Source organism: Nuphar pumila, chromosome 3 (genome assembly GCF_984573655.1).
Source record: "Nuphar pumila chromosome 3, dmNupPumi1.hap1.1, whole genome shotgun sequence".
NCBI lineage: Eukaryota > Viridiplantae > Streptophyta > Magnoliopsida > Nymphaeales > Nymphaeaceae > Nuphar > Nuphar pumila.
Genome location: NC_143251.1, coordinates 122,991,899 through 123,012,500, shown reverse-complemented (window position 1 = coordinate 123,012,500; position 20,602 = coordinate 122,991,899). Strand labels below are relative to the sequence as shown.

Below are 20,602 nucleotides of genomic sequence, written 5' to 3'. Positions count from 1 at the left end.
CACCTAAAAACTCCTATCAAACAGTTTTTTGTATATGTTTTACCATGAAGATCACATCAATACAGTCGGATTTGCCAAAAACATTTCCAGATGATTTTTGAAGGTGAGGACAGGTGCATGGACCATAGGGGCAATTTTTTATTGCCCTCATGAGTAGGAAACACCCTAGTAGAAAACAGTAATCTTTTCATTTTTTTATATTGTTTGCACATCTAACCCTCCAGATGTAATTTATATATTTGGTTTTAGTAGAAAACAATCCCTTGATCGATGTTGTAATCATTGTATCGGACGGGCCCAAGATATGGGTGTATCATACCATATCATATTGTATCATAAGATATGGAGAAAAACTCAATTTAAAATTCACAAAAAATTGTGAAAAAAATACAAAATTCAGAAAATGCACAAAATTCAGAAAAAATCATAGAATGCAATAAAAAAACATGAATATAATCATTATGAGAAATTAAACATAGACATGCACTAACAATCAAAATGAAACTGACAACACTACTAACAAGCATCTAACAAAAGTCACAACTCACAGGAATGATTGTTTGATATCAAAGTTATACATTATATAACAAAACAAAAGAAGCACCATCCTAATATATCAATGTTCGTCAACCATGACGAAAATGATATTCAAATGATTGATTTTCTTCTTCTGAGTCCTCTTATCCTTCCTACTCATTCAGCCTTGGGCCAATATAATCATTATTTTCAGCATTTACTTGAGCTTCTATCTCAACCTCTAATTGTCTCGAGTCTTCATCATCATTCAACACACCAGGTTCTTCTTCTACACACTCATCTAATATGCCAAGGTTGTCACTACTTATAGGGTCGTACTCATAGCTGCTCCTCTGGCGTCTCCTCAATTATTTTTGCATTTGTCTGCAACACTCAAATATTAATATAATACATATATAAATTAAATCCAATAACATATATCTTAATGTTATCTTTGCTTTATTCTCATGTTGTAAGCGACATATACAAGATCATTCAATCATGACAGATCCAATCTATTTCTTTTCTGTGTGGATGTGCTAAAATAAACTCTAATTTATCTTGCATCCACTCGCATTACATCTCTAGCTCAATATACATTGTGCAAACCTAGATAATTCATAAGCATCTCCACGAAACCTATTCCTCCACCATTAATCTGAACGAACAAAAGTAACATATCATGAGAAAAAAATCCTCACAGCACAAAAATACATAATTAAATATAATAACATTGAATTTCAAATGCACATCCAGCCGCAATGAGCTACGGAATTGGATTGTGTTCCTTCTTCCAAAGTCCAAATGAATTTGTCCTTGCACATTATGATCTACATTTAGTTTCTCAATAGCATTAAGGATGTCCTTTGCCACTTCTTTATCATCTAGCATGATGGTACAACCTGTAGTCTTTCAAGACTCTTTAAACTTACGACACCATTGTTTTATTTCTGCAACTTGCTTTAGAATCCTGCCCCTTAATGCATGATTAGTGATCTTGTAACCAGATCTTATACTGTCTATTACATCAACCATAGCCTGAAAATGACATGAGTTTTCAGTGTTGAAGGGTGTGCATGTCTCATAGAAAAAATGTCCAACTACTAGATTTTTCTGCTGGATCAATGGTTTGGAGGCCATGGCAGAATATATATTTGGCTGGGCTCCTAGGGTCACGCTATGCAGGAAATAAGTACCAATCTTACGTTTTGGACTTGTAAATCTTCTCTCCTCCCCTACTTCCCCTACTACTATCGCCACATGGTAGTATACGCCCAATACCACTATGGCATATCCCCACCTCTAGGCCCTTACCTTTTTGTTGTCATATCATCTCAATTCCTACTTATTAGGGCCACTCACGCTGTTAGTTGCCTCTCCAAACTCCTCAAGAGGCACTTCTGGGTCTTTTCATGACTGGGACATATCAAAACCCTCAATTTTTGCCTACTCTTGTTTTCTCATTGTCTTCCATTGGTTCTCATATCATATAGCTCAATCATTTATCATTTCACAGCATCTAGTAGCTGTCTAGAGTTGCATGCAGCATATTTTTGCTTTGTGCCGACTAAATGATGTTTTATCCTCGAAATGCCTCTATAAATCTCCCTTAGACAATAGTTACACCAGTAGATCAACCTACTTCCTTCATAAACCATTGTACAATGATCTCATGTCGAGTCTCTTGATGTAACTATGCTCAAAACACCTTAAATCAAACCTCTAAGGTTTAGTTTTGAGAGTTAGCGGCCAAAAACATGCTTTGTGTAGGATGGAAATGGACGACTTTAGGGCAAATCACACTATAATGGCTCGGTTTTGAAGGTTAGATGTCAACAAAAATAATACAAAAGATGGAAATGGCCGACTTTATGGCAAATCACACAACAATGGCTCAGTTTTGAAGGCTTTGAAGGTTCGACGTCTTTAAGGTAAAACACTGTTCTAAAGCTCGATTTTAAGGATTAGAAGCCAAAAAAGGTTAGATAGGATGGAAATGGGTGAGATTTGAGGTGAATCACTTCTAAACCTCAGATCTAGCAAAAGCCTCAATTTTTAAGGTAGATTTGAATCTTGATCTAAAAAATGGATGGGTAAGCTGAGAAACGAGGTTTAGGGAATAAGAAAACACAAAAAAAGAGGGCAAAATGACCCATGTGAGCTTAAAAATTGCCCCCATAAGTGGTCAGGCCCATTTTTGATGTTAGAAAATATATATAAAATAATAAATAAGTGCGAGGGGAAAAGAGAGAGGTTAGACCAAGGAAAAAAACAATCGACTTGATATGGTCCAATACAAATTGATAACCTTAATTTTTATGATATATGTTCACACACACACACACATATGTGTGTGTGTGTGTGTTTTTCTTTCCTTGTAATAACCTTAATTTTTATGATATATGTTCACATATATATAGCGCGCGCGCGCACACACACACACACACACACACACACACACACACACACACACATATATATATATATATTGTGTGTTTCTTTTCTTGTAATAAGTAATACTCTCTAGGGGTATTTTTGTAATTCTGCATGTGAAAAGGGTCATGTTCATTAGGGGAAGATTTGATATTTTTATTTCTTTGATTTTTTTTGTCTTTCCCTTTTTATGCAAGGGCATTATAGTCTTTAGGCCATATAGCTGTTGGGGATTCCCCAATGGCTATAGTGGCCCCCCTTTAGTCCCTCTCTCTAGCCTATATAAGGGACATCTTGTCCCCTTGTTGTGATGTTTCTCTTGAACATTTGTTAATATAATAAAATTATATTTTTTATGTCTTTGTGTTATGCCCATTAGTGGCTTGTGAGCGCTTGAGTGTTTGTTTTATCCCTTAGTGGCTTATGTGCACCATCCTATAGTGGATTTGTGTGTGCACCTCTCTTTCTATTTCATTACAATATATGGCATATTGTATTGGTTCACCCACTGATAGTGTATCGTGTTGTATGATAAGATACTAATAACATTGACTTAGATCATGTTTTTCTGACATGTTAAATTTTCTGGGGATTCAAAATCAATGGCCTACAATGTACTGAATTTTCAACCCTCAAAAATTCTTATTTTTACATTATAAAAATATGATTCAAAGGTCTATTTACACTATTTTGACCATGTTAAACACATCTATGGGTTTAGAATTGCTCAAAACAACCTCTTGTGAGTTACAGCTAGGGGGTTCCTTGCCCATGATGGTACCAAATGCTCTCTCTCTCTCTCTCTCTCTCTCTCTCTCTCTCTCTCTCTCTCTCTCTCTCTCTCTCTCTCTCTCTCTCTCTCTCTTTATATATATATATAGGAAGGGGGACAGTCCAACCAAAGGAATGTCCAAAATCTACACCCAACGATATTTGTTCTTTATAATCTATTTAGTAAGAAATATGCTTTACACAGACTTTACGACATATAGGCATAATTTTCTAAGCATGAAAAATCAATGGCTCACAATCTATGTCACATGGGTGCGGGTGCGGCAGTGGCAAAAATGTAATATATATGTATATATATATATATATGGGGGGTCCGGGGGTTTCCCCCGGCGCAGGTCCTGCTGATTTTTTTTTAAATTCCGCAGCCCATTTCATAAGGCAAATTTTTTTTAAAAAAAATCCAAAAAATGGACCGAAATGACCTTGGGTGCGGTCAACGCACCCAGGGTCGGGTTGACCGCACCCGATGCCACACCCGCGTCGAGTCGCATCGACGCGGGTGCGGCACCCTGCTAGCCGAATCCCTATGACTTAGCTCACAATGCATTTAAAACTTTACAATACAAAGTATTGTGGACTGTTGATTTTTAGCACTTTAAAAAATGTATCTAAACATCGAAAATTCATAATGCAAAACATGTCGCTCACTAAATGAATGATAAAAATCTAATATGTAAAGTCCGATAGATAAAAAACTTGATTATTAAAGAAAGAATGCCATCGATTATCATCGGTTGTAGATTTTAAACCTTTCTTTTGTTGGATATATATATAACCCATGCAAATGCACATAAGAGAAAAGGAGAGGTGAGAAGGCATGAAAGTTTATCCATAATTATATAACCATTTTGAAATTAGATATAAAATAAAGAACAATTTAAAACTTATATACAATAAAATATTTTTTCGAATAAGACATACTTTCATATGTAACTGCATTTAAGTTTAAGGGTGGAAATGTCAAATCTTTAAAATATGTCGGATTTTTTTTTGCCAGCAGCAGATCTAACTCTATAACAAAATCAAACAAACTACATTTTCCTGTGATCTCTCACTTGAATAGGCGGATAATATGAGCATGGGCATGTTGGGCGCCAAGAAGGGAGCCAATTATACAGTTGATAATGTAACTGCAGATGGGCCAGGTGTTTGTAGCTTGTCCCTAGCTACTTCATCGTGTCCCTCTAGAGAATAAGAAAGAATGGATTGGAAGAGAGAGAGAGAAGAACATTAATGAAAATCATTCGACCCTTCTACTTTAAAATTCTTCATCAATTGATGTTTGATCCTTCATATCTTCGGCTAGTAAGTAGAGACCGATGCAAATGCTCCACTCTAGATGATCGTGAGAGCTCTTCTTTGAAGTGTAGCTCTAGCCGATCCACTTCAAGTGGCCGTGTGAAGCTTCTCCAGCATAATTTGCAGCGATCCGAAGTGTGGCAATTATAGATCTACTTCAGACCTACTAAGTGAAGATTAATCACGATGAATCAAGGGTGATCTAAACAGAATTTGAATTCAATTCATCAAAATCATGAAGATAGATCACTCTTGTGTGTGATCCAATAGTCTCCAACCAAGAACAAGTGTTTGTACCTGTGAAGTTTCAACCCATTTAGTGCTCAAAAGCACTAAGGAGCACAAGAATTTGAGAAAAAAAATCGGTGAGAAGCTTGGGTTTAGAAGCCACCTACAAGTTGTCCAAGAACTTAGCTGATTTTGAGGAGATCGACTTAGACCAACCTAGTTGGGCTGCACCTGCTACCTCAATTGGTCGTGAAATCGCTCAAATGAGTTATTCACACTCCAAAGAACACGATCAAACTGGACACTTGGCCGAATCTAGCCTCTGATGGCCAAAAAAGTCGTCGGAATGTTTGGATTACATAAATCAACAGCCAGACGTATGAATCTAGTAGAGAACTCAATCGAGAGCTCGATATACCTTATAATTAATGTGAATTACCGAGCTATTGGCTTGGATTGATAAGTCTAAGATAGATCTACAAATCTATAAAATATCTACGGCTAAAATTAGGTAAATTGGAGATCGGATGGCCAAATCTCACCTTGTTCTTGGCCAGTGACTACTAGATCACACACAAAAGGAGTCGATATTCACGATCTTGATGAATTGAGCTCAAATTCGGTTAAGATCGCCCTTGATTCACAGAGATTGATCTGGAATAGATTTACAATTGCGGCACTTCAAATTGTCGGAAATTACGTTGGACACGATCACTTGAAGTGAATCGGCTAGAGCTACACTCCAAGGAGGAGCTCTCACGATCTTCTAGAGGGGAGCACTTGAGTGGGGCTCTACTCGCTAGCCGAAGATCTAAAAAATCATATTCCAATTGATGAAGAATTTCAAAGTAGAAGAAGAAAGGAAGAAGAAGGAGAAGAGAGCTCAAGAGGGAGAATTCTATTCAATTTCATTCATATAAGTTTGAATTGGCACCAAAGGGGTTTTTAAAACCTTTGAGTTGGATCTTGGGTAAGATTCACTCAAGACACATGCTTCTATGCCCCAATTTCCCCCATACATTCATTTCTAAATGAAATGAAATGAAATGAATGCATGAAATGAATGCATGAAATGAAATGAAATTACATCAACAAGAAAAGTCAAAGTAAGTTAGGCCAAGTAGGGGCTCAAGGCCATTGTCTAGCCAAGCAAACCGTAGGCGCAGGGTGGACCTAGTTGGGTCTTATCAATCCACCATGCTTCCTTTGGTTGTTCCACTAGCTAATAATTATAGGAAGGCCTCATTCAACTCATGTTTGACCCATTAAGTGGAATACTCACCCCCTTTATTCCATTTCATAAGGTGAAATTTTTGCTTTCGGTTTCTTGGTTTCAGGTATGGCCTATGTCACAGGGACTCGGCCAACTAGGTGTCGCACCCGCATCAGGTGCGGGTGTGGTACCCGGTGCGGTCAATGCACTCAGGGTCATTTATGTCCAACTTTTAGACTATATATATATATATATATTATATTTTTGCCGCACCCCCGCACCCATGTGACAGGGTATGGCCATGCTCATCTTAGCCACCTATTCAAGTGAGTTTCCTTTTCTTATGCTAGAAATCTCTTCTCTTATTTCTCCTTTTTTCTCTCACTTACAGTTTTGTTCATGTTGGACAAGGGATATGAAGAAATGAAAGACTTTTTTTCTCTTTTGTGAGTTTTTTTTAATTTTAAGTTGGTGGTGATTTTGGTTTCTAGATCTGGTAGCCCAGGTCTGGTTTGATTAAATGTTACATGAAGAGGAAAAGGGACCATCCATTTAAGTTATCATGGGATAAACTAAAGTACTTGTGTTTCCTTTACTAGGCCAGCCTCGCACTAGGATCTTGAAGTTGCTAATCCCCAAGGAGCAATGAGATGCACTGGGAAAGCAAAGGACAAGGTATAAGGCCACCGCCAAGTATCAGAGGCCCAATCCGCCCAGCTACTCACGAGGAAGCGCTCAAGGGGTCACTAACCTGTGGGCAAGGGCAAGCCACAAGGCAATTATCGGGGAAGGACAGTGTCACCACACAAGCCACGAAGGCGAGTAGGGTGATGGGCAATAACCGAGCAATGAGGGGAGCACCACTCCAAGCATGTGAGGGGAACTACAACCACAGAAGCACAACCACACAAGCTTGTGCAAGAGCAGCACAATGAAGCAAGGAGGGACAATGCACTAAGCTTAGGAAGCAACTTCCATTAAAAGAAAGGCCCAACCTCATTTACAAGCGGTAACAACTTCCATTAAAAGAAAAGCCCAGCGGCACTTACAACGGCATTAAAAGAAAAGCCCAACTTCCCTTAAATTTTCTCTTTTTGAAATTTTTTTATTGCTTTTGATCTTTTGAGTATTTGCATTAGCCTTCATTTTTTTTCGCTTTGGGTGTACTATGTTTTAAATCATTTGTTACTTTTACATTTAATTTTAATCTGGTTATATAATTAAGAATAACAACCTTTCATGCCTTTCCACCTATTTTTCTCTTCGGTGCATCTGGAGTAGAATGAAGAACAGAGGAGGAGAAAGGAAGAGGAAGGAAAAGAAAAAAAAAACACGAAAAAGAAGGGAGAGGAAGAAGAAGATAGTCATATAGGGGAAGAAGAGGGAGGCAAAAGAATAGAAAGAAAGGGAGAAGACGAAGAACAGATAAAGAAGAGGGAGAAAGGAAGAGGAGAAAACGAAATGGGGAAAAAAAGATGCATAGAACACGAGACGACCTTTTAAATGATGTCCAGACAAATGAGGAAGGAAAACTTAATAAGGGTGCATTGTCAATAATCTTTTTGTGGGGAGGTGGGTGGTGAGGCAAAAGATTCAAGTATCACTTGGTGAGTGTATCCAAAAGGGATGCTAAGGCATGCAATCAAGTGTCATAGAACATAAATGAAATTATATTGAAGGCAATCTGGGAAATAGAATATCACCTTTCAAGAAAGAAGAATCCATGGCCACCCTCAAGTGGTCAAGCAAGTGTATTTTCATAAGATACTAGTGAGCGCTTTTCTAGTAGTTTATTTCAAATGAAAGGTGCAGAGCAAGCTAAGCAACAGATAGCTTTTGGAATTTGCTAGAAACAAGAAAAATAAGGTGCAACAAGATGCAACACCCAAAGCATGAAGTTTGTCTGTGATCATCGTGCCATCCTTTACATCTTTTTGACATATGCCACCACCATAATCACCACTGCCCAATTCATCAACTCAACCTTTCTAAGTCCCATAATCACCACTGCCCAATTCATCAACTCAACCTTTCTAAGTCCCATAATCACCACTGCCCAATTCATCAACTCAACCTTTCTAAATCCCATACCACAGCATTAGGATAAGTAACCGATTCCGGTCAGGTTTGTTCCTTACTTCATATCAGCCTCCTTTCATGAATAGGATCGTGGTTTCATCTTGACATAATGCTTCATTAAGTTAACAGCAGTTGAGGGATCATAAATGGTAATGATACATGGACTAATTGGCTCAAGGACAAAATTAATAAATGCTATGTGAGCCATGACGATTTGATATATTAAGCCATCCAAAGTTGTATTTATTCTGCATTTTCTTTCCACAACTTTGATTCAGTGCATGAATTTCTTAAGCTTGTAGGAAATAAAGAAGGAACCTGGTCTCGCTGCCAGGCACCTGATATTGCAGAAACTCTGCTATTTCCTCCATCTCAAATGGTCTTTATGGACCACCCACATGATGTGATTATTGGAACTCAAATAGGCACCAGGTTTCCATCTTGTGGGAGTGACCACTCAAAAAAACCTTCAAAACAATCCAAGTCTCTTATATAAAACAATCCAAGGCTCTTATATGAGTCTCCTCTTTTTCACACTTATGATCTATCAACAAGTCACACATATGGTTGTCAATTCTGCATGTGAGGGCCATGTTATGGAAACATCAGACATTCTGTCACCCTGTTTAAGCCAAGTATTAAAGAATATATGCATTTGCAAGCACATCAGTTATTGAACATGCTATTTTCTGGAACACACAGTAGGGTTTCAATTAGTTCATAAGACTTACCCCATAACACTCTTGACCTTGTTGGGCACACTGCAAGCTAATATTTATTGAAAATAATGGAAGATAGACCATATGATCCATATCTTTTGTGTAACAAGAAGAGAAATCAACATATTTTATCTTGCAAAACAGAGACAGAGACAGACAGAGAGAGGAGCTTTGCAATGCAAGAAGGATAATGGAGATAGGTCTTAATCTTAAAGCATCCTCCCTTGGATAGATAAAAGTTACAAGATCAACCTTGTTAACAAGTATCCGGCTATACCCTTCGACCAATATCATACAGAAAGTTCAGGAAGGATCACGCCAGTCATATAAGCATGTCAACTCTCATAAGCATAACCACCTAGACTGTTTAGAAAGACCAACTTCAAGGAAATAAAAGCCACTGTATCATTGTATACAATCAGAAATATTGACAAACAATATCATGTCAAATCATATGGTAAAAAAATTAGCATATGTGCCATGCAAGTAACACTTAGAGAATGACCAAACAAATTTTTAATTAAACTGTCACAAGACATGGCAAGAATATCATTTAAGAAAAAATAATTAAGCATAGAATTTTTGCTAACTATTACCCTTCTGCTTTTATAGGATTTAGGAAATGAAACTTGAGAACCATTACTTGAGAACCAAAAAAAAAGTGTAACTTAAATGGCACATATGGTAATTTTTTTAAAAAAGCTCTTTAGCTACCGCCCTACCGGTTATTGTAACTCCTCCCCTCTTTCTCTCTTTCCCTTAATTGGTATAATAATCACGACATGCATCTCTCTCTCTCTCTCTCTCTCTCTCTCTCTCTCTCTCTCTCTCTCTCTCTCTCAATGATCATTCCCCTCCTAAAATATCGCCATCAATTACTCTTGTCTCCTCTTTTTCATTGGCCATAAAAAAAAGTAATTCATGGGCTGACTGGTTTTGGACAGCCCATGCAAAACGTCATCATCAAATAACTATATAAGTTAACTTGATACACTTATATAACCACACACATATGCTATGTGGCCAATAGATAGCCTCATGCATGTGGGACCCAAGTCTCATTCATGCACAATCCACTCATCAATGCATGCATATAAACCATTTGAAAACTCACCATTTTGTAACTAACCTACTCAGCTTGCAGCATTACAGTTTTAGAAACTCATGCATCTTAATTACCTCCCATTGGAGACGTGCAATTGTGAGGTTGTTTACATTTCAGCAGCAGTAATCTATAAGAGACAATTGGCGTAGAGCTAGAAGTTATCCCAATAAGATTGGACTGGGTAATCTAATAAAGTCCATAGCCAATGATGCTCAGGACCTTAGACGACCAAACAATTGCTCTCTCTCTCTCTAAAATCTCCTGTAAATTTCCCGAATATGTATTCATGAACTTGAGCTTGTATGCCCTTAAACTTTTTATGTGTTGTGATGCTATATGTATTTTGTATAAATTCTGTCAAAAAAAATTTTTTGAAAGAATGTTTATGTCAATATAGATCTATACAGAGAGTGGTACATTATGATGCTTTGCTTTCAAGTCCTGCTTGGAAAATAATATTTCGGGATGTAGTTATTGACTATTGTTGAATGTTCTTACATTTCATTTTCTGTTTCTTCTCAGCCAAACTCCTCGGTTTCTGACTGCTGCTGGGATCAAACATCAGGTTGGTTCGTTCAGTTAAGGAGGAACCCAAGGTTTGTTGTTTTCTCTTAGTGGTCTCAGCTTATGCAAATGTTAGCTTAATGGAAACTGGGTTATGAACAAGACTGCATTTAATGGTGTATCACTCGGGATGGTCTATTTTAGCTGTCATCCTTTTACCTTTTCAGATTTGGATCTGGGGTGAAAGTTCTCCCGCTAGAAACCATATGGGGATGGGAGCCATACCCATGAGCCAGGATTTTTCCTTGGATCTTGTCACTTGGTAAAGTGCGCACATTAGACAGCATTAAAATTGGGGATTCAAATGCAAATCAGTGTGTTATGTGTTATTGCAATGAGGAGAATTAGGTTCACCTCTTTTGGACCTGCTCTTATTCAAGGTTATTTCGGATTGCCTGGAGGATATGCGTACTGTCTAAGAGAGGAATCATGCTCTAGGCCCAGAAAAACTGAGATCCAAGAAGTGGAGTAGAGTTTGGAAGTGGTGGATTCAGTTGGCAGTGGTTTATTTGGTTGGAAAGGAATAGCAGAGTAACTTGGTCACTCCTATTGAAGTCATTCATCACAGAATACAAGTGAATATAAAGAACTGTGTGCAATCAGTTTGGGATAATGAAGATATATCGTGGATTGGAATAGCAAGGTTGGAATGTCCTAATTCTGTTGGCCATAAGGTGTGTCATTGCCTTATTTGTATATATTTTTTCTTGCTGTCTTTGCCATATTTCTTGGGGTGATCTCTCGTCGCCTACTCTTTGTATGATATTGAGACAATTCTTCCCATTCATCAATGAATTTTTCTACTCTTCAAAAAAAAATCCACATGAAAAAACTTTATAAGGTGTTTACGAGTAGCTGTCTAGCTCATCATTGTAAAATGATAATTGTTTTTTGGATACCATTTTCATTTTTCTCAATCAAATAATGATTTCTAATGTGACCCGACCGTATGGACGGGCTTCTTTCTAGTATATTATTATATCCCATGCAGCTATCAATATCCAGAAATAAAATTAAAATGTTACACTAACAGAAGCATCGATGTAACCCCACATCCATCCCAAAAGAAATTTTTTTCCAAACAAGAAACTGAAGAGAACCCTACTGCTGGAACTTGACATATTTTGTTTCAAGTGATATGTTTAAGCAACAAATGATCAAATTCATCTCAAAAACTGTGTTTTCAAAGCCATGGATAGTTTTAGGTCTGCAGTTAGTAAGCAGCTGCCTAAGCCAACACTTCCTACGAGAGGAAAAGAATTATAAGACATAATTTAGAAATTTTAAAATGTAAACATACCAAAGAAACTGACCATCTTTCCTGCTACATCCAGCTCCATAAGGATAGGATGTCAGTGTAGATCCTATAAAAACCAAAACATAAAGCACAACTACAATCAGTAAAGAATAACTGAATAAACAATGCAACTTATACCAACAAGCTTAACTTTGGACCAAATTACCATTCAAAGGAACAGAGCAGTTAGAATGTTGATGGTCCTATAGGCATTCAACGACAAACTTCGCAACAGCAAGACGATTAATGCATATGCAATATAAATCCTGTAATAGAACATTATCTTGAACAATGCAAATCCTCTTCAGAGAAAACAGCATAAATGATGTAAATAATGCATGTGACATAGCTCTCCCACTGAAAAGACACATTAAACACCCACTACACAAGCAGATAGAAAAGAATATGCATGTGTTCGCATGATCCACCAGCAACTGCTCATTTATTCATTCATCTAGAGAATTTGGACTATATCAGTCTACAGTCATAACACTATCGGAACTAAGGCAGAACACGCATTGTACAAAATACGTTCAATTCTGTGGTGCTACTAGACGGATATCTGCATCCTTGTACCAATTTTGGTACTACAGATGTAAAATAGTTGCTCAAAACGTGTAAGTAGAGCTGTTTTCCCGAGAAAAGAGCTTTCGTTGAAATTCATCAATGATATGCTAAAGTTTGTCAGGAAGGGATTTTAACAATGCAGGTTGAAATTAACTTGGAACTCCACTAAATTGGCATAAAAGTTTACTACTACCCTTATCAATTAGTTTTAACTGAAGATCCCTTTACCAACCTCAACTGCAAGTTGAGAAAATTAACTCCCTTCCAGGTTCAACTAGAATCTTTGATTTGGTACTGCCATGTATTTTGGCCATGCAAGGGTGAAGTCTGAAGAGAGCTCGCTAGCACACAAAAGATACAAGTCCCCAAATAAGCTGTATGTCAATTCCAGGCTACATCACTGATAGGATGTATGTATGTATATATATATATATATATATATATATATATATATATATATAGAGAGAGAGAGAGAGAGAGAGAGAGAGATCATTGTAATAGGAAAATACCCTCTGGGTATTTTCATCTTTTCCTCTTATTGTAATAAATGTTGTCTACTAGGGACAGTTTTGTATTTTTGTTTTTCTTATTTTCTGCACTTTTTTATAATGTAAGAGTTCTATGGTCATTGGGATCATAGAGTCGTTGGGAGCTCCCAATGGCTTTAAACCTTGGACCGCTTTTGTATATAAAGGGATTACTTGTCACCATTTATGTTAATGCTTCTCTTATGCATTCATGCTCAATACCATCAATATTTTTTATATTTTGTGTTCTTCTTCCTCATCTTCTTCCATCATTGTTTTCCTTTGTTTAATCTTTTCCTACATATTTCCCATAGTCGGTCCACATCATTGCAGCTAATCTTTCATAAGTTGCTTGCCCAACAACCCAACCACACTGTGTTCTTCAACACCATATTGTTCTCTGTAAATGATTCTAACTGTAGCAAGAATTAGTAGAATAGGTTATTTCTTCCCTCATTTCCTCACCTACATAATAGCTACAGCTCATGAAACCCAACATCAGTCATTATTTGCAGACACTCTTCAATTTTCCTCATCATCGTTTGCAACAAGTCCAATGCAACCCCTGTCCGAATCACACTTCTACGCGTTCACTAATTTCACGTTTTTCGTTAGTTTTATACATAACATACAAGGAAAGTTTTGAATTTCCAGCATGCTTGTGCAATGGCCTCATCTGAGGTAGAGATGTTAAACTCTCGAAACAGCAAGATCAAAATTCAGCTCATACAGTTTATAAGTAGTTGTTACTTGTTCAACTTCATAAATAGCAAAACCTAACTAAATGATGCGAACTTAATGAGAAGAAGGAGCACGTCCCACAGAACTGAATTATATGATGCAACAACCACATATTCAGCAACGACAAAAGGAGAAAATCATACATCTGTGTTTAGATAGCATAAATGATCAAGCAAGACAAAGATAGAACCGCTATTCTCCCTACTTTCAGTGAATTAAGTGTTGAGAGTGGCTAGCGATGAACGTTCAGCATCGCCTTCGCTTCGTCTTGCTCCTCCAAAAGGCTTTCGCTCATATACTTGCTCAGCAACTCCTTCTTCTTCTTCTCGAGAACCATACGCTCGATCTCCTTCTCGTCCGGAAGCGGCACATGGACCACGAATTCGGTCTCTTTTTCCTTCTCTTTCTTCTCCTTCTCCCTCCTCTCCTCTTCGACGACGTCCTCCTCCTCCTCGAACAGTATTGCCGAGGCGCTGGCGACCTCCCCGCTCTTGACCGCCCTCTTCGCCTCGGCCTTGACGGCCTCAACCCTCTGCCATTCTCTCAACTTGATCTCCCGCAACTTCTCCTCCGCCGGGCCCTCCACCTTCTCGAGTATCCCGTCCTCGTCGTCCCTGAATCCGTAGTAGCTCGCGTCGATCCGCTTAAAGATCTCGTACCGATTCCGCTTCTTCTTCATCTCCGCCGGCTTCTCGAACAGCTCCCTCACCCCTGGGAGTTGCTTCGCCGCGCCAAAGTAGCGGTAGCCGGGGCCCCTGCCGCTAGGGTTGGGGACGTCGACGATGTTGCCCTCCAGGTCGGTCATCTTGGCTCCAGATTTAGCGTAATTGGGGCCGCCGAGCTCGACTATCCGGTGCTCCCAATGGGACTTCTCGCGGATGAGCTTGTTGATCTCGTCGTTGAGGTCGCGGAGGCGGTGCTCCCCGAGGCCGGGGTTCTGGATCTCCATGACCTTGCGGCCGATCTCGCGGATGATCTGCTGGCGCCATTTGTCGGCGTCGGCGAGGTCGCGGCACTCGGAGGCGAGGTAGGGGCGCCGCTCCTTGGGCTTCTTCTTCTCCTCGTTCTTGTGGGCGAGGTAGCGGTTGAGCATCGACTGTGCCTTCTCCTCGTTCCGAGCCATCTCTGCGCGCGAGCGTTGGCCTTCCCTCCTGCTTCAACTTACAACCGAAAACAACCAAACTAAAGAGAATTTTCTCAAATCCCACCAAAGAAAGGAAACCCTTTCTCAGCACTCGGTTATCGCTACAAATAGCGAGTCTACTCTCTCTCGCGCGCGCGCTCTCTCTCTCACCTAGGGTTTATGGATGCGAGCAGAAGAGGCGGTCGGGTTCGCGTTTCGCGCTTCACCTGCAGGGGGGGCGGTTCTCGATAGAGCGGATCACGCTCCCGGCCTGTTTAGGAAACGGGTATGGGTATGAAAAACGCCTCAATGGACCCTCCTGGGCTCGACCCAATAACATTCGTGTTTCAATTGGCCCGACCTTAATTGACCCGAACCCAGCTCAATAAGTCCCGAGCCAAGCTTCCGGCGGGCCGGGTTAAGACCACCTCTGATAGTGGGTGTCAAAACCCTCCACATCACCAATGTTTTGATAAAAACCATGGTTCCCAAACGTTATATATATATATATATATATATATATATATATAGAGAGAGAGAGAGAGAGAGAGAGAGAGAGTACGTGCTAAACCAATTTGGTGCTAAACCACCTGCCAAATGGGTTTTTCGGTGTACTGTGGTTTAGGGGTGTCAACAGTTCTGGTTTACTTAAACAGGACCTGAACCAAACCCTATAGGATCCAAGTATGGTGATAAATAAGAAGACCCAATTAAGACCTGGATCTGGATCTGAAGGTCTGATTAATACATGAATGCGAGTATAGTTTGTGAAATTTTATACAGACCCAGACCCATCCTGAGTTTCAATTAAGACCCACAATTTTTCAATGTAAAAATGATAAAAAAATATGTTTTACCCAGATTTGGTTCATGTAGTTCTTATCGGGTCCAGGTATGGTTTTTCTTATAATGGATCTGATTAGACTGGGGTCCGAACCTGAAACCATACCTGTAAATCTGGTCCAAATCTGATTTTACCTGGGTCTGAACAAAACCTGACCAATTGACACCCCTATAGCAGCTGAGCCTACCCAGCCCTCTTTCCATTGGGGCGGAGCTCAGCAGCTCAAGCCTAAAATAAAGAGGAACTCCAAAGTAAGAAGAAAGAGAAAGCACAACGGTTCCCTTGCTCCTACCTCTTTTGCGAGTTCTATTTTGTATATGAGGGTTTTAGGTCATTTTCTCCTATTGTTGGTGGGTTTTTCTTTGTGAGTAGAACGGTTGGTGAATAAGCACTGCCCGTTTTGTTTGAGGGCTTTCTCTTCTGAAAAAAAATCTCATTTGGCATATGAACTCTTGAGCTCCTACGTAGTTAATTTATGCTCTGTTTAATCGAAAAATTTTATATGTTTATTTCAGCTGAAATTTTTGTATTATTTTGGGTTTTGTTTTGGTTAATGTGAAAAGCATGCATCGATATACATAGGCATAGAAATGACTCCAACCTTCATAGTCTACATTAGTGTGTTGCATTTAAAACTCTTCCCAACAACCTTTCTTGGAAAAACCTGACAGTGATGCACGAGCCCTCTTTAATTTTTTTTCCAATTGTTATTAATTTTGTTCAATTTGTTAGCTCCTTGCACGCAAATGTTATGCATAGCAGATAATAACAACAGCATGAGCTTATAACCAAGCATATAACACAACAAAGAATCAAAGTACCTATAAACCAATCTCAGCCAGACGTTTACCTCAAGGTAATCCATAGCACCAAAATATAGTTATGATGAAATTGATGCTTTAGCCAAAGTTAAAAGGGATTATCATATGTTGGATTTTGAATTCACTGAAAAACTAAATAGATTGGTAATTTTGTTCGCACTAAATCATTAAAAAGAACAAAATCTAACCTTGCTGCGGAAGCGTACTTGAATCCATTGGTACTTCGATAGATCTTCACGGGTATGATCTTTCAGAACTTTTATACGTGGCTTTGCCTTCTTCTCTAGACCTAATGAAAGAAGAACAATTTTCTCTTGATGATGATGGGAGTCAAAAGAGAATAGCCACTATATGTGATTTTGGGACCATAACCTAATTGTAACCACCTTAGGGTTTATTTTCAATTTAGCCCATCATAAAATTAAAAATTGATAAATAAGGACATATGGGGACTCTACACATAATAAGATCATACCATATGAGATATCATATGACCCAACCGTATGAGATCACATAATATGAGCATTAACCTTAGACAACATATAATGTGTGATTAAACATATGTAGGCCCACATGATTTATCTAACAATCTCTCACTTGGGCCACATATGTCACTTTACAATCACACATTATAACCTTATGAGCTCAAAAATACGGTCTTATCAAATGATATTTCTAACAATCTAGTTCATTGATCATGTCAACATAGAACTAAAAAGGTCTTTATTACAAATATCATAATTAGACTCATCAATGATCACGTATATTGACACAACCAAATGACATAGATCAAATATAGATGTGAATCATGAAAAATACATGTAATGTGATCCAAACATGTTTATTTTTAACTAGTCCTGCCTTAATCTTTAGTAAGATCACAACAAATGAGTACAAAATGAAACCAAAACCTGAACTTTATACTGAAGTGGTAAAAGAAACTTTATTATATCATAAAACGTCCAAATACAAACTCTCATTAAACGAGCATATCATTAAATGATAAAACACTCATTTGAGCAGTTTGCTCATGAAAGACCTTGGGTGCCAAATCTTTGGTAAGAGATATGCAATCATGAAGTTTGTGGTAATATGTTCTATCAATATCTGACCATTCTGCACTCTTTCTTTAACAATAACGAACATAATATCAATATGCTTGGACTTTGATGAGCTCTTGTTGTTATTAGAATATAGCACTGCCAAATTATTGTCACAAAATAACTTTAGTGGTCTCTCAATATTATCCAAAATCTACAGCGTGATAAAGTTATATAACCATATTCCATGATTGGATGTCTCATAATAGGCTACGAACTCTACTGTTGTAGTGAAAGAAGCAATGAGTATCTGCTTAGCACTCCTTTAAGAAATAGCTCCTCTGACCAACAGAAAAACATAACCTGATGTGGATCTGTGACTGTCTTGGCATCCAATAAAGTTAGAATCAGAATACTCAATGATTTTCAACTAATCTAACTTCCTGTATGTGATCATGTAACCTTTTGTTCTTTATGAATACTGTATAACCTGTTTGGTTGCTTTCCAATGATCCATACCTAGGTTACTAAGATATTTGTCTAATATCCCAAGAATGTGTGCTATATCCGGATGTATACACACATGAGCATGCATAACACTCCCTACAGCAGATGCATAGAGAATCTTTTTTATATCCTTAACTTCAAACTAGTGTTTGGGGAACTAAGCAAAACTAACCTTATCTCCCTTAGCAAGGGAGTATCACCTGGTTTACAATCCTTCATGCCAAATCTATTCAGAATTCTTTTGATATAGCTTTTTTGTGATAACTCAAAAATACTTCGAGAATGGTCTCGATGTATCTGGATCCCTAATACAAAAGTGACGTCAACAAGATCTTTTATTTCAAATTTCTTTGTCAGAAATCTCTTAGTTTCATGTAATATGCCTATATCATTACTGGTAAGTAATATGTCATCGACATATAAAACCAGAAAAATATATTTACCCCCATTGAACTTATGGTATATACATTCATCAACCACATTCATCTCAAAATCAAATGAGAGGACAACCTGATGAAATTTATTATACCATTTGACGGGAAGCTTGCTTAAGTCCATAGATGGATTTATTTAATTTGCAAACCATTTTCTTTGCATCACCTGAGCCAAAATATTCTGGTTGCACCATATATATTGTTTCAGCAATGTCACCATTAAAGAATGCAGTCTTTACATCCATCTGATGCAGCTTCAAATCATAATGAGTCGCAAGTGCCATTATAATTCTAAAAGAGTCTTTCATAGAAACCGAAGAGAAAGTCTTTGTATAGTCAATGCCTACCCTTTGAGTAAATCCTTTTGCAACAAGACATGTCTTATATCTTTTCACATTACCTATTGAATCTCCCTTGGTTTTAAATATTCATTTTCAACCAATGGGTTTCACACCTTCAGGTAATGGGACAAGATCTCACACGTCATTATCCTTCATGAATTTAATCTCCTCATGCATGACATCAATCCACTTTTAAGAGTTAGAAAACTATATAGCTTAATAATAGTTGATTGGATCATCTTCCCTTAAACCATTATCACCCTCATGTTCTTGGAGAAAAACAATATAATCATCTGGAATTGCCCTTCTCCTCTCTCTAGTGGATTTCCTTAATAGCACTTGTTCTTGAGTTACTTGAGGTGTTTCTTAAGGTTGTTGAGTTTGTACTCTAGGAAGAAAAAAATGATTTTGGATAGGTAGACCTAGAACATTGTCTTGTTCCGAATTTATTGGGATAATGTCAAAAACAGAAATCTGATCATTGTCAACAACAACTGTAGGAAGAGAAACAAACTCTTCTTCAAAAGCAATGTCTTTTACCTTATCGTCTCCCACCCCCTCAAACTCAGCATCATTAAAGAGACAAGTGTTTTTCATCTCAAAAAAAGACTTATTCACAAGGTCATAAAATTTATAACCCTTAAATCTTTCAGAATACCCAACAAAATAACAACTAACCGTTCTAGAGTCCAATTTCTTTTCATATGGCATGTATGGCCTAACCTCAGCTGGACATCTCTGAATATGAAAATGCTTCGTACTAAGTTTTTTGCCCATCCACATTTCATATGGGGTCTTGGTTATTGTTTTAGATGATACCATGTTCAATACATAAGCTGCAGTTTTTAATGCTTATCCCCTTAGGGACTCTGGTAAAGTAGAATGAAAAATCATACTCTTTACCATATCCTTTAATGTCATATTTCATCTCTCAGCAACACCATTCATGCTAGAAGTGCCTGACATGGTATGGGACGATACTACATTTCTCTAGGAATTTAGCAAAGGGCCCTAAACGTTGTTCACCTTATCCATCATATTTACCATAGTATTCACCACCACGGTCAGATCTGACAGCCTTAATCATTTTGCCAAGTTGGGTTTCAAATTCAGCCTTAAATGATTTGAACACATCCAGGGATTGAGACTTTTCATAAATTAAATATAGGTACTCATAACGAGAATATTCATCTATGAACGTAATAAAATATTGTTGACCATTCTAATAAACCGTAAAGAATAGCCAATAAATATCTGCATGAATTAGTTCTAAGATGTTTGTTCTTCTTTCGGCATCTAATTTCCTTATGTTTGTTTGCTTTTCTTTTATACACTCAACACAAACCTGAAAGTCAGTGAAATCAAGAAAATCAAGAATTTCACTCGTCACAAGCTTTTCAATTTTTTGTTTA

At 37.9% G+C, this 20,602-nt stretch overlaps 1 protein-coding gene across 3 annotated transcripts in view; it reads right to left on the bottom strand.

Annotated features, from left to right (window-relative positions):
* LOC149843582 (uncharacterized) overlaps positions 1-15,389 on the bottom strand; it is a 16,357-nt gene extending 968 nt beyond the window's left edge. The window contains exons 1-2 of one of the 3 annotated variants that reach the window (XR_016430902.1): positions 14,286-15,389; positions 12,262-12,312 (exon numbers count right to left, since the gene is read on the bottom strand). Coding sequence is in view for 1 of the 3 variants with exons in the window: in XM_089999922.1 (XP_089856048.1) it covers positions 14,313-15,203 (891 nt within the window). In the remaining 2 variants the exon portion in view is untranslated. Of the gene's footprint in view, positions 1-12,248; positions 12,313-14,285 lie in introns of all 3 variants that reach the window. The other 2 variants (XR_016430901.1, XM_089999922.1) reach the window with 2 other exon arrangements.
* Positions 15,390-20,602: the final 5,213 nt, after the last annotated feature.